The sequence below is a fragment of the Equus caballus genome, chromosome 11 (assembly GCF_041296265.1).
Source record: "Equus caballus isolate H_3958 breed thoroughbred chromosome 11, TB-T2T, whole genome shotgun sequence".
In the NCBI taxonomy this organism is placed as follows: Eukaryota; Metazoa; Chordata; class Mammalia; order Perissodactyla; family Equidae; genus Equus; species Equus caballus.
This window is the reverse complement of record NC_091694.1, coordinates 23611487-23624931: the sequence shown is the minus strand read 5'-3', so window position 1 is coordinate 23624931 and position 13445 is coordinate 23611487. Positions and strand designations below refer to the sequence as shown.

At 55.6% G+C, this 13445-nt stretch overlaps 1 protein-coding gene across 6 annotated transcripts in view; it reads right to left on the bottom strand.

The window, feature by feature from the left end:
- Nucleotides 1-2981: 2981 nt before the first annotated feature.
- SRCIN1 (SRC kinase signaling inhibitor 1) overlaps nucleotides 2982-13445 on the bottom strand; it is a 68921-nt gene continuing 58457 nt past the window's right edge. For all 6 annotated transcript variants that reach the window (XM_070227440.1, XM_070227439.1, XM_023652647.2 and 3 more), the window contains 2 exons: nucleotides 13297-13443; nucleotides 2982-6402 (listed from right to left, as the gene is read on the bottom strand). In XM_070227440.1, the coding sequence (XP_070083541.1) occupies nucleotides 6268-6402; nucleotides 13297-13443 (282 nt within the window). In that variant the 3' untranslated portion in view covers nucleotides 2982-6267. The remainder of the gene's footprint in view (nucleotides 6403-13296; nucleotides 13444-13445) is intronic.

Sequence of the window (13445 nt, the reverse complement as noted above, 5' to 3'; positions counted from 1 at the left end):
ATGGCTTGGTTAGCAGTGTGTATGTCCAGGCCTGGGATCCGAACCAGTGAACGCTGGGCCACTGAAGTGGAGTGTGTGAACTTAACTGCCATGCCACCGGGCCTGCCCCGTAGGCAACATTTCTTTAGGAAAACTCCAAATCTATCTGAGTTGAACAAAAGGAATAGGGATTTTTCCCTGCCATTCTGACCTGGGCAGGAAGAAGGACCATGATAGTGGCCTGAGCTACAGCAGAGCCTGGGGATTTTGGGTGAAATTTCTGGGATGGTGAGCAGAGCTATGGGACGGAGCTTCCTGCCAGGTGTTGTTAGGAGTGGTGTCAATCAGTCAGCAGCAGAGTGTCAAGGGAGCCTGTCGTCAGCTAATGGGCACGGTGGCCACAGGCCCAAGGCTCCAGCACTGTGAATTGTGTTCAGTCACCCTGTGAGCTCTGGGATCGCTTAAGCCACTCAGAGAACAAAGAAGAAGAAAATGCCCAGGGCACTCAGAGGAGATGTGCAGAGAGTGAAGAGAGATGATGGCTTCCCCAGGTTTCTATGTGTAAAGCAGTCCATTTCTCCTGTCAGTTAGGATCCGACTCTGAGGCCAGCCTGACGTCCATCACATCCTTGCTTTGCTCAGTCAGCCTTTGCATCAGTCAAATGGAGGTAACAGTACCTTCAGCCCACGTCATGAGGACTAAAGGAACACTTCATAAATGGTAGTAATGAGTATGATAAAGCATCAAGAAAGTGTGGCTGTTGGGAGGGATAAGTCCTGGGTTTGGATTCCAGCTCCATCACTTCATAGCTACAAAGCATCTGTGACTCAGTTTCCCATCCCTCAGCCATAGGATTGTGAGCGTTGAGTGAGTCCAGGCAGCCGCTGTCTGTACCTGCCCCTAAATGATGGCTCTGCGCTCGCTCCTGCCCATCCCGTCTCTTCTCCACGCCGCAGCCAGAGGTACCGTCAGAAATAGTGTCAGGTCATGTCACTTTCTTACTTAAAACCCTCCAGTTGTTCTCCACGGCTCCGAGAGGAAATCCACCTTCCTTACCACGTCCCACAAGACCTCTGATGGGGCTTCTGCCCACCGCTCCAGCCTCATGGCATGCCCCTTTTCCCCTCCTCACTCCGCTGGGGTTTCATTCATTTTCTGGAACTCACAGATTACTTCCCACCTCAGGGCCTTCTGCCTGAGACACTCAGCCACCAGCTTCCACATAGCCACTCGTCATTCTGAAGGTTTCCACTCAAATGTGGCCTCAGGGCCGGGTCACCCTCTCTGAGGTGGTCCCCCTTACTCACTGCCACAACCCTTGCAGGCCTGCTGCCCTGTGGCACTACACGCTGTCTGTCACCGCTTTGCCCGGGTATTGCAGTCTTGTGTCTTGGCTGGCTCCTCTCTGAGATGCCGAGCCATAGGTGCGGGCAGGAGATGGGCAGTGCCTGGCAAGGAGCAGGCATTCCAGAGGCCTTGGAAGGATGGATGAGCGCCTGGCATAGTTCCTGGCACGCGGTTGATGGTCCCATTTGTTACTTGATCATGAACTGTCAGTGAATGGGGTGATTATGAGAGATGAGGGGGTTTTGGCTACTCTCCCAGCTTTCTGGGAACAAGATGGGCGAGGGAAGGCAAGATCTGCTGACATTTAAAAAGGACATAAGGGATGAGGTCTGGCTGGCTGAGTCTGAAGGGCTGCTTGGCAGGTGGGTGACCCATGGAGCGGGCAGTCCCTGCAGCCAGCGAGCAGATCCTCAACTCGGTCTCCAAAGAGGCTACTGGATTTAGGTGGAGGACGTGAGAATGGGGTTCTGGTGAGGCCTGGAAGAGTGTGGCTCCGGAACGCTGTCATTACGTCATGGGATAGAAGGGATGGTGTTTGCGGGGGAGGCAGAGGAGACCCAATAACACCCCAAGCCTCGGCCAAGCGAGAGCATGCCGAGGAGGGCAGCCTCAAGGACCCTTAGAACATGCTGGAACAGTGGTACAGCCCTCAGAATATCAGGAAAACCTGAAAAACCCGATCAGGACGTCTGGCCCACTCAACGGTGGGCAGGCTGGACTCCGATGTGGTAACCTGGAAGGCTTTGAGCAGCTTGCTGGCTACGGAGTCAGGGTCCAGAGTCCCCACCCAACCAGAATCAAGTGTAAATCTCCTCTCAGGGGTCCTCCAACTTCAGAGGAGCCCATGGGGTAAAAGGGGCCAGCAGGCCTTTGAAGAGAAAGTGGAAATGCAGCATGTTTGGGGCTGAAACTAGACCTTCAGAAAAGGATTTTTCAAACCGTGGGTTTTGACCCATTAGAGGGTCATGAAATAATTCAGCGCGCTGTCACCAAAATGTTTAGAATTTAACAGAAAGTATCACAGCGCGTTGTATATAGGAAGGGCTGTGTCACTAAATATATGGGTGTTTGCGTGTGTGTCTAAATCGTTGAGATGTAAAATGTATTTCTTACTGTGAGTTACAGTTTTAAAAAAAAGTTTGAAAGCTGCTGTTCTTGAAGGACTGGCAGACACATGAAGGGTCATTCCACCCACAGAGCGAGCGGCCAAGAGCCAACCCAGGAGACTGCTGGAGGTAATCAGACTCCACTTGGGTCCGGGGGGAAAGCATTGGCTTTGGCATCAGGCAGAGATGGATTCAAATCCGGACTCTGCATCTTACTAGTCGTAAGACTCTGGGCAAGACACCTGAGCCTCTGGCTTTGTCACTCGCAGATGTAGGTGATGGCAGTAGATCCCTCACGGGTGGTAGCAAAGTGCCTGCCAAGAGCTGGTACCCCATGAGAGTCCGTGGCGTTCCTCTCCAGCTTGATGGTGGTTCTCACGGGCCCTAGGGGGCAGCTGCAGCGCCACGGCCCGTTTCTGCCCTCCTCCTTCACGCCCTGCCTGCTAAGTTGTGGGGCAGTTGGCCGCCAGGAGTTTCCTCCCCTCCGCCCCATCCCGCCCGGCACCTTCCAGGGTGAGGGTGAGAAATAACGAGACAGCAGCCTAGAGGAAGGAGATCCAGGAGAGGAAAAAGAAACAAGTTTTATTTAAGCCCCAAACACTCGGCTAGAAAAACCAAAAACAAAAGAGAGCAGGGAGGTGGGGAGAAGAAAAAGGACATTAAAAAAGAGAGACAGAGAAAACACAGCAACCCTTTTCCATTTGAAATTGTCAAGTTACACTGACAGAGGTCACAGAATATCCACAGAAGCCATCACTGCTACACCAACACGGGCCCTACGGGGTGGACAGGGTGGGGTGCGGAGTGGGGGTGAGCCTCAGGGGGCCCCACCTGGGACCCCTCTCAGAGCCTCAGGCCTGAGGCTCCTGGGGAAACAGCATATTGTGGAAGGGGCGGGAGAGAAACCCCCCATGCGAGTAACACAGCACAGTGGATGGGGGCCAGGGGGACCAGGTACAGGGGTCCCCCCAACATCTTAGTTTTCTCTTGGTCAAGCACACACTGATGGACAGAGCATCGAGGCGCATGCAGCTGGGGGGGCACTGACGTGCTGCAGGCTTTGAGAGGACCATGGGGATGGGGGCTTGGGAGGGGAGCCAGAGCGAGCGGTGCAGGGACGATGGAACACACACACAGGCACTCCCACACGCCCGGGTCCACACACACGTGCACACACACACCCACACACACAGGTCACGTGCACCTCCACGTACACCCCTCTGTCCACACACACGAGTCTCTCGCAGCTACGCACGTCTGCACACACACATTACATGTGTTCTCACCCGCAAAGCTCCTCCACACCAACGTGCAGGTGGGCACGTGCTGATGCCCAAGCAGGTTACATGCACCTATGTGCACATGCCTCCCTGCACACACGTGCGGTAGGTCACACCTGTGCATGCACATGCTTCCTCCACACGCCGGTAAGTGGACTTGGGTAAGGGGGCTTGCGCTGGTGTACACACACACACACACAGGCTGTGCACAACTCCATGCCAATACCTCTCAGCCCGTAAATGTGCAGGAACCAAGGTGACAGAAAGATGCAAATCCCACTGGGCTCCACGTGAGGGGGTGGGCGGGGCACAGGGCTCCCTCCATCTGCCCCCTCGTGGATGGACACCCCACACACCTCCTCCTCCCCCCACAAAGGGACATTCAACTCAGGACAGTGACAGTGGGGCACACATTCAGGTCACGGGGCTGAGGGTGGGAGGTGGGGGGGAGAAAACTAGCAAGCAGAGAGTAATGGAGTGGAGGGAGGAGGGGGCACCACTCCCCTCCCCTCCCAAGTCAGAGGGTCTCTGTACAGCCAAATCAACCAACCGTTTCACTGGACCACAGAAGCCAGGCCGGTGTGCCCATCCTCAGCCCCCCTCCCCCGCCAGAACAGCGGCCAGGGAGAGAGTGCCGTGGTTTCTTTTTTTTTTCTTTTTTAAATATTTATATATATTTATATTACGTATATTATATATATATAATATGTAAATATATTTTTAAAACAATATAAAATGTTAAGACACTTCACTTAAATGTAAAGAGTTGCCTGCAATTAAAAGTAATTGCATCATTTATGAGGTCCTTTTTTTTTTTTTCTATTTTCCAGGGTTTTTTTTCAGGAGGGATTTTTTTTTCCTCTTCTTTTGTTATTTTTCAAAAAGGCTTGCTTGCCTTTGTACAAAAATGATCCAAAGCTAGAAAACAAGGATGAGCCAACAAAAACAAAACAAAGAAAAAGAAAGAAATGAAGAAACACAACCCAGGCCCCCCCCCCCAACAGCTCCCCGGCTCTCCCCCCGGCGCCCACCGTCCCCACACCGTCCCCCCGGCCCCAGGGTCTAGGAGGCTGCGTCCTTTCAATGGCTCCTTCTCTCTGTGCTTACTCGGGGAGACTGATCCCAGGCCCCCTCCCCTGTGCTGACCCCACTTTGTGCTCCAAATAGGAATCGTGCTCCCTGGGGACCCCTACTCCATCCTCCTCAACCCCAACCACATAATCTCCCTGCCGGCCCCTCCCTGTGCCCTCTGGGAGGTCGGCCGAGAACCAAAATTGGCCCCTCCCTCCCCCATTCAGGACCTGGCCAGAAGCCTGTGCCCACAGCCTTTGCGGGGCAGGCGTCCACGAGTCGGGGACACTGGCTGGCTGGTCAGGCCTCAGGGACCCTCAAGGATCTCACCAGCGGTCACGGGCTCCCCATTTAAAACCATGTCTCACCCCTTCCCTGAAAACCCTCAAATCTCAAAGAGGATGGTTGAAGGTCAAGTCACCCCACCCGTGGGGTTCGAGCTGTCCTCACCGCCCCCCGTCAACACCCTCTCTACTCCCCCCATTTCCCTCACAACCAGACCCTTCCCACCCTCCAGGCCTCAAAATCTAATTTGCTAGGCCCTTCATTCCTGCCCACCCTACCCCCTTAAATAAGTTAATGTTATTTAAAGTGCTAAATTAGGAAACTAAAAGTACCAAATACCCCTCCTCGGGGCTGCCCTCTCCCAAGGCAGGGTCCCCAGTGTCAGGCTGTCTGCTCAACCCACCGTCCACAACCAACAAGTCCAAAGGGTGCTCCCACCGCTCAGCACAGGCCGGCGGCTCCTCCCCACAGAAGGGCGGCCCAGGCAGCCAGCTCCTCTCTGAGGACACACAGATTCAACGGCCTCACACCCACCCCGAGGCCCCTCAAACTCTGGCCTCCCTCTCCGGCCCATCCAGCGGGACCCCAGGCCCACCAGGGCTGTGGAGGAGCAGAGTTCAGTCACGTCCTGAGGTCGGACTGGTGGGGTGCCTCCAGCGCCGGAGGCTCCCTGCGTCCCATTTTCCAGCCTGATACTGGGGTTGGTCCAATGTCCAGGTTTTCCTCCAGGAAGGTTTCCGAGGAAAGGGAGAGGGAGGTGTCTCGCTGCTCCAAGTCTCCGTGGCTCAGAGTTTGCTTGGAGCGCTCTTGGAAAGTTCGGGGGGAGGCAGGAAGGATGGGCAGGATGCAGGAGCTTCAGCGTGGACTCGGGGTAAGAGCCAGGAAAGAGAAAACGGAGGGACGATGACAGGAATTGGGCCATTTGGGAACAGGAAATCAAGGGAAGGTGGTGTGTTTTGGTTTTTAGTTTTACTATTTTGCTTTTTAAAAAAAGATAATTAAAAGTGAATCGTTTAAAAAAACCAAAAACACCAACAGGTCATGGGTATAGAGAGCTGAGGAGGGCCACACTTTGGCAGACCCTTTGGAGGGTCTAGAGAATGGGATGGGGGTAGTGTGGAGATGAAGGGAAGAGCAGGAAGAGAAATGGCAGGGGTAAGGGACCGGGACAGGCTGGGGTGGGGGTGTGAGGGGGCTTCTAGAAGGAGATGGAAGAATTCCTCGCCCCAAAGGAAGTCAATACGGGGATAGAGGTTCTGGAAGCTGAGGGCTTTTCTGAGACTGGGCTCGAGGTCTCATTCGACCCACTCATCTCTTTAGATGGTTTAGTGGCCTGGAAGAAAAACAGGGGTCAGGGGTCAGAGAGAGGAAGGGAGAGCCACATCCTGGCCGCCAGCTGAAGTCTTAAAAAAATGAAAAACCTCCACAAATCCAAGAGAAAATTCACTGCAAAAGGAAGAAATCAGAGGGGCATCTGGAGAGAGTGGTCCCCTGAGACAGTGGAGGAGGGCGCCACAGCAGGGGCAGGAAGGGGGGACACACGGGTGGACCAGAGGGCCCGGGAACCAGGGTGGGAGGGTAAGTCCACGGTTACTGAGAGGAAAGAGAAAAGGTAGAAGAGAGAGAGCAGAGAAGCACAAGGGAGACCCCGTCCAGGAGGGCAGCCAGGGAGAAGGGGAGTGGGCAGAGGGCCGGGGAGGCGAGGAGGAAGTGAAATGTTAGCTACCACGGGGGTGCAGGGAGGCGAGAGGGGAGCAGCCCAGCTCTCAGTCCCAACCGGTCAGCCACCCAGCCAGGGCCCCTCCTGACCTCAGCAGGGGGCTGATTCTCAGCTGAAGGTCTTGTGGTAGCAACTGAGGCGTGAGCTTGTTCTCTCGAGGGAGCACTTCTCTTAAGAACCCCCCATACCCCCCATCCCCTGGAAGCTGGAGGAAAAGGGACCACTGCATCCAACCTCCCACTCAAGGCAGGAAGCCCACCGCATGCCCTACAAGTGTTCCTCCTGCTTTGAGCTGGGCCTCCGGGTACCGGGAAGTCACTCCCTCACGACACGTCCTGCACTCACGGGTCAGTTCTCATAGTTAGAGCCATGCCCCTCTCCACCTCCAGCAGACTCCCTGCCTCTGTACTGGTCCGGGAGGTTTGTATGGTTCCAAAGCCATTGATGACAGGTCACAAATGCAGATTTCCAGGCCCCACTCCAGAGTCCATCTCTGGTGTGGACTCAGGAATCCACACGTTAGGCAGGCGCCCCCAGTGATCCCGCTGCACACTTAACTCTGAGGTCCACTGGGTTAGGGCTACACAGACGGGGTGTTCTCCCTGTCGCTGCAGTCACTGTCCCTCCTGGCCTTGCTTGGCTACTAGTGTGATAAGTGAATTGCCTTGATAGAAAAAGATAGGAAGAGGGCTGCAGACAGTGCTGGGGCACATGGCCAGAGACCTCGTGCAGGTTAGGTCTGGGGAGGTCACTCCACTGACCTGAGGGGATGGCTTGCAGCCTGACTGGCTGACAGTGACCCCGCCCTTGCAGCTGGAGAGCACCACGCCCCTTCTCCCAAGAGGGATTCACTGGCTTTGTGTCCACACTTTCCCCTTAATGAGAATTAAGGCCAGAGACCCGTCTGGGTCTTCTAACCTCTCTCCTCTTTACTGTGGCTGCTCATTCCTTACTCACAGAGGGGCCAGGGCCGCAGCCACAGGATCTCTGCATCCACCCAGTCCTCTGCCAAGCGCCACGGCCCCTGTTTGCGGGGTCCTGGTACTTGGACCTGGAGAAGACTCATTCAAAGGCAACCGAGAGCTCTCTCCTTCACTCCCTTGGGCTCTAGGCCCCTCCCCCACTGCCCATTTAGAGTTCTTTCTCCCAAAGCTGGTGGGAGGGGAGCGCATCTGCTTTCTCCCCGTGTCTCTTCGCATCTCACAGGGTCCCAAGCCAACACTGACTCCCTCCTGGCTGTCCTCTTTGTTCTCAACCCATCTTTCTAGTTAAAAGCTTTTTCTGTTCCTTCCCTTTAGCATTTGTCAGGAGCCCCAGTCTATTCTGAGCTTTGGTCTTTGGACCCCCTGCCTTCACGCTTGTGCCACCACCTGACTCCTGTATTCACTCAGGTGACACATCCTCACCCAGGCCATGTCCTCCTTCTCCCACAGCCCGCGGAAGGCCTTTAAACGCCAGTGTGTGGCAGCGTCCACCGGCCGACGTGGACGCCCCCCACCCCCGCTTCACGGCGACCTCTTCCGTCGCTCTGTGAGCACCGGTTTTGCACAGTCGTCTCAGGTCGTCTTTCCTCCCAGGAGACTGGCTGCAGCAGCATCCAAAATCCACTTTCCTGAAGCTGAGGGAGCACGTCCAACTGGGCCCTGTCCTGTGCTGCTCAGAGTTCTCGCGTGACACAGCTGCTGTCTCTGAAATTTCCTGTCACTTCCATTTCACCAGCCAGTCCTGCCCTGTTGCTCCCAATTATGTCCAGAGAAGCAGTGCTTTGTCACATTTGTGGCAAGGCAGAAACCTTCAGCTTCCAGCCGAGGAGACTGGAACCATTAGCCAGGCCCAGACGGCTGAGCTCTGACCCCTCTGCTTCCTGTGGGTCAGAGTCTAGCACCGCCCTATGCCCCGAGCATGCTGACCTGTCCCTCCATGCTATGACGCACAGATTTCCATATAAGTGTAGGTCATCTTGAAGTGGCAGATCCTGCTGGTGCCACCTCCCCCTGCCCGCACGCCAGTCCTCCTTGCTACTTGCCCGAATCAGGCACCGGGCTGTCAGGAGAGGCACGGCTTTCCCCCAGCCCGGGGTGGGTGGGTCCTGATAAATCTATGGTAATTTAGTAATGTCCTTCTCCTTGCCAGTGACTGATTTAGGAATGGGCAATGAGAAGAAGGGGGAGGTCAGATGGGGACTTCTGGAAAGGTTCTCCTGCTCCTAAAAAGATCTGTGTGCCTAGGACCCCTGGAATGAAGGCAGCCATTGTGGGAGGCTGAGGGGGCCAGGATGAGGGCCAACAGGACCAAAATCTGGAAGGAACACAGATCCTGACGGCCTCGAGCCACGGATTGCCCCTGCTTCCAGAGTTCTTGTTTTGTTAGAAGCTACCTTTCCTTATTGTTCGAGCCATTCTGAATTAGTTTCCACTATTTGCAGCTAAAAGCATTCCAACTGACACATGTGAGGCCCACAGGTGCTCCCCTAACGCTCTTGTCAACAGTATTCCTGTCACATGTGCCATCTCACCAAGGCTTGGTGACACCCACGAGGTCACGATCCCTGTAAAGCAGTAGAGTCCAGCATTAAGACAGCAGAATCTATGTCAGGCAGACCTGGGGTTAAGTCCTAGCCTAACTGCATGACCCTGCGCAGGTTATCTCCCTGGGCCTTCACGTCCTCACCTGCAAGCCAGGGACATTGGTTTCACATGAGATGACGTACACAGAGCACGGGGCTCAGTGCCACACTCAGGACACATACAATAGATGGCGGATATTATTGTTATTACCATATCGTTGTTATTTTAACATTTCAAGTCTGTTTTGTCTATTTCCATCTGGATTGGGCCTGATCCGTGGCAAATTCACCCCTTCAGTCACCCACCCAACAAATATTTACTGAGCGCCTGTGTATGCCATGCACTGTTCTAGGTACCATGAGGATGGAGCAGTGACAAGATGGATTAAGCACATAAAGTTTAAGATATAAAGTTGTTATGAGGATTAAATAAGATACATAAACTTGGTACCTAAAAGGTGTGCCAGCTGTTTCCCATTTGCCTCTCCACTGCCCAGACGCAATTTCTGCCCTGCTCTGTGCCCTGGCTGGCCGAGCCCTGCCACGCCTGTGCCGACTGCCTTCCAGTTGGGTTTGGCCAAAGGGATTAGGGCAGAGTGAAATGGGGGGTGGTGGGGGTAAAGTTTCTTCCCTACCCCCTGCCCCCTCGGCGCCCTGTCACAGGTAGCAGCCATGCCGCTGTAACCACAGCTCCTGCCGGCTAGCTCTCACTGGCCTCCCTAAGCACTGCGATCCTTGCCCCTCTCCCCAGGGAGGTCACAGCTGCCTGCTCTCACTAGTCCCTCGGTGCCTCAACACCCCTTGTTTGTTCCCTCAACCCTCTGGGGCGGCACCTTCATTACAGTCTCTTCGCTTCAGCCGTCTGAGGAGATATGCTGGGTGTTCACCAGATTTCTTAGCCCCAGTGGGGTGTCCACGGCTTCACGTCTGCGCCAAGCCCTTGATCCTTGCACCCCAGGAATCTGGCTCCCATCCCACCCCTGGATCTTGAGCACAACATCCACGAGCTTTCTCTCAATCACGTCCTCTGATTTCTCTGTAGTGCCTGCACTGTTGCACCCCCAACTCGGACTCCCCTCCGCCCCCCAATTTCTGTGTCTCTGATCCTGGCACTTCTCTTCCTCTCCCCCTCATCATTGTCAAAGGCAGCTTCGAGCTCCGCATCTTAGAACCTCATGATGAGGGGAGGCCTCTGCCTAGCCCTGTCCCTAACAAGTGTACAGTGCCACCAAGCACAATGGTGACTCCTTCCCTCTGTGGCTTTCAAAGCTCGTTCCCGTATCTGGCATTATATGACCTCAGAACGCACTGCACAGATGAGGAAAGAGCCTGCATGAGGCAGAGGACTTCGACCAAGGTCACAGACTGAGTTGGTATGGAGAGGTGTCCCCGGCCCAGAGGACGGAGGGCCAGGTGACCCAGGGTGGCTGGAGCAAATTGAGGGTGTGGGATGGAGGGCGCCGGGAGAGCTGGGCGGAGGGACCCGAGGCGGCTCATGAAGCGCTCTGGGCAGCATGTGAAGGACTTTCGAGCTTCTTACCCGGCAGGGGCTGGTGGGCACAGGTTTTAGGCAGGGGGAGTGACAGAATCAAATCTGCATGTTACCAACTCCCTCTGCACCCCGCAGGCCTGGGAAACAGGTTAGAGGCAACAGAAGTCACAGGGGACCTCAGAAAAGCATGCATTTAGGTAGCGAGGCATAAGATGATTTTTTTCCCTGCTTCTTTATAACTTTTCTTTACTTTAAAAATTTTTCACAAGGAACACGTATTACTTTATTAGAAAGAAGATGCTTTTTCAAAGAAAAGCTACTAGAAAAATGGAAGTGCCAGAGAGCCAGAGCAGTGGCAGGAGTGTGGGAAGAGAAGAGTTCTGCGTCTGTAGGAGGTGACGGAAAAGGTGGAGCTCGGAGACGCCCCAAGCGTGGGCGGATGCCTGGGGGTGGGTGACACTTCCTGGGGGGAAAGCAGTTGGGGCAGGCTTGAGCTCCGAACAGAGACCTGGAAAGGGACAGATGGCGCCTGGTACCCAAGGAGAGGAGGGTGTGGTGTGACGAGCAGAGAGGCTGAGGAGAAACCTGGGCACAGCCAAGTGAAGAGGCAGGCAGAGGAGAAACGCCCAGAAAGGAGTCTGGAGGGCCCGGGTGAGGGCTGACAAGGAAGGAGAGGATGTCAAGGAATGGAGGGTCGAGGAATACAGCCCCCGGTGTATGGGGGCAGGGTATACCCTGCACGTGCTGCGGAAAGGTGGGGAGAGCACCCCGGAGGTCGCTGGAGACCTAGCCAAGCCCAGTGGCGAGGCGGGAGGGAAGGCGGAAGGCTGAGGAATGAACGGAGGTGAGGGCCTGGAGGCGACCAAGCTGAGGACAGAAGGGAGGGCACCCTGCGGAGGAGCCGTGGGAGTTGGGAGTCAGGTGGGAGATGGCGGAGCATAAGTGTATGCACGGGGAGGGGGTCAGACAGTCCGGATTTGAATCCCACTCCACCACTTGCCAGTTGTGTGACCTTGGGTAAAGGCTCAGTTTCCCCATCTATCAAACGAGGATAACGAGGACCTTCCTCAGAGTGGTGTGGTGAGTGGGAAATGAGATGATGTGTGTGTCTGGCAGAAGTGAACACCCCATAAATGTCAGCTGCTGTTCTGGACACAACGGAGGGACCAGCCTGGACAGGACGAGGGGAATTCATCCATGGTGGCGGCGGGGAAAAGAGCTGGGGGTAGGATTTGCAGGGTGTGGCTGGGAACCCATGAGGAAGACAGTGGGCTAGCAGGGAGCTAGTGAGGAGAGCCTGGTTGGGGGCGGGGGGCGTGCCTGGATGGCCCATCTCCCCTGGATTCTCCAGGGAACCAGCAGACAGGCAAGGCCCCGTGTGCCCAGGGCTGTTGCAGGGCCATGTGGTGGGAAGGGCTTTGGGAGCCCTGGGTTTCAGTCCTGGCTCTGATGCCACCTTGCTGTGCACTCTTGGGAACTCCCTTTCCTTCTCTGAGCTGTCCCCTCATCTGTAAAGGAGGTGGCTGGACTCACTCATCTCTAACTTCCTGCCTCTGAGCCTAGAACCTTCTTCAAGTCACAGCGTCTGGACATTTCATGGCTCCACTCCCATCCTGGCATGCAGGAGCTGCTCAGAAGTATTAACGAAACAAAAGAATACATGAAAGGTCTCTCTCGACATCTAGGCCCAGGGACCACCCTGTACCTTCTGACTGGGCCACACGGTGGGCCACGGGGCAGAAACATCCACAGATGGGGTTGTCTACTCTGTACACTGTCGCCAAGCCCAGTAACTAAATCTGAAAGAGGGTGCATCGCCTGGCCACTCCTACCCAACCCCCCACCTGGGAGCCAAAGGCCCTCTCCCTCTTCTCCCCCCCTCACCCCGAATGTCAGCAGGGAACCCACTGAAACCAAAACACGAGACTGGAAAGCAGATGCAAAACTGGTTCCTCCCTCAGCTGGGAGATGGCCTAAGAGCTAAGAGGGAGGCTGAGAGTGGGAGCCCCAAAGAGAAGGCGGGACCGAGAGCAGAGAGAAGGAAGCAGAGGAGAGGAGTGGAGAGGCAGGAAGACTAAGGGGGATCAAGGCCCCTTCCACACCCCAGAGCCGGCTGGACAAGGGGCCCAGGCACTGGGGCTGGTGGAGACATGAGTCCCCTTGCTCCCCCTCCTCCGGGAGCAGTGGGGGGAGGGCTCTCTCTGCCCTGAGTGAGGGGCCTCCTGATGGAAGCGGCCTCGCTGAGAACATATGTTCTAAACCAGACCCAGAGCACTGGGATTGGGAGAGCAAGGAGAAGACGGCTCGAAGGACCAATGGGGCAGTCCTGGCGGGGAGGCTTTCTCTGGGCAGCTGGAGGGAAGGTGGTCCCCGGAATACGGGCAGGAGATGGCCCGCACACAGCGGGAGCACATTGTTGGGGGGGGGGGGCGGCAGTGCCCACGCCTACCTGCTGCTGGGCCTGGATCCTCATGTACTCGGCCCTCTGCTTGCCGTGCTTGCCTTTGTCGGGGCTGCCTGCCTGGCCCTGAGCCGCCTTCAGCCGAGAAGCCCCCGGGGTCACCACCTTCATGGGTGGCACGCTGCCACCGCCACTCT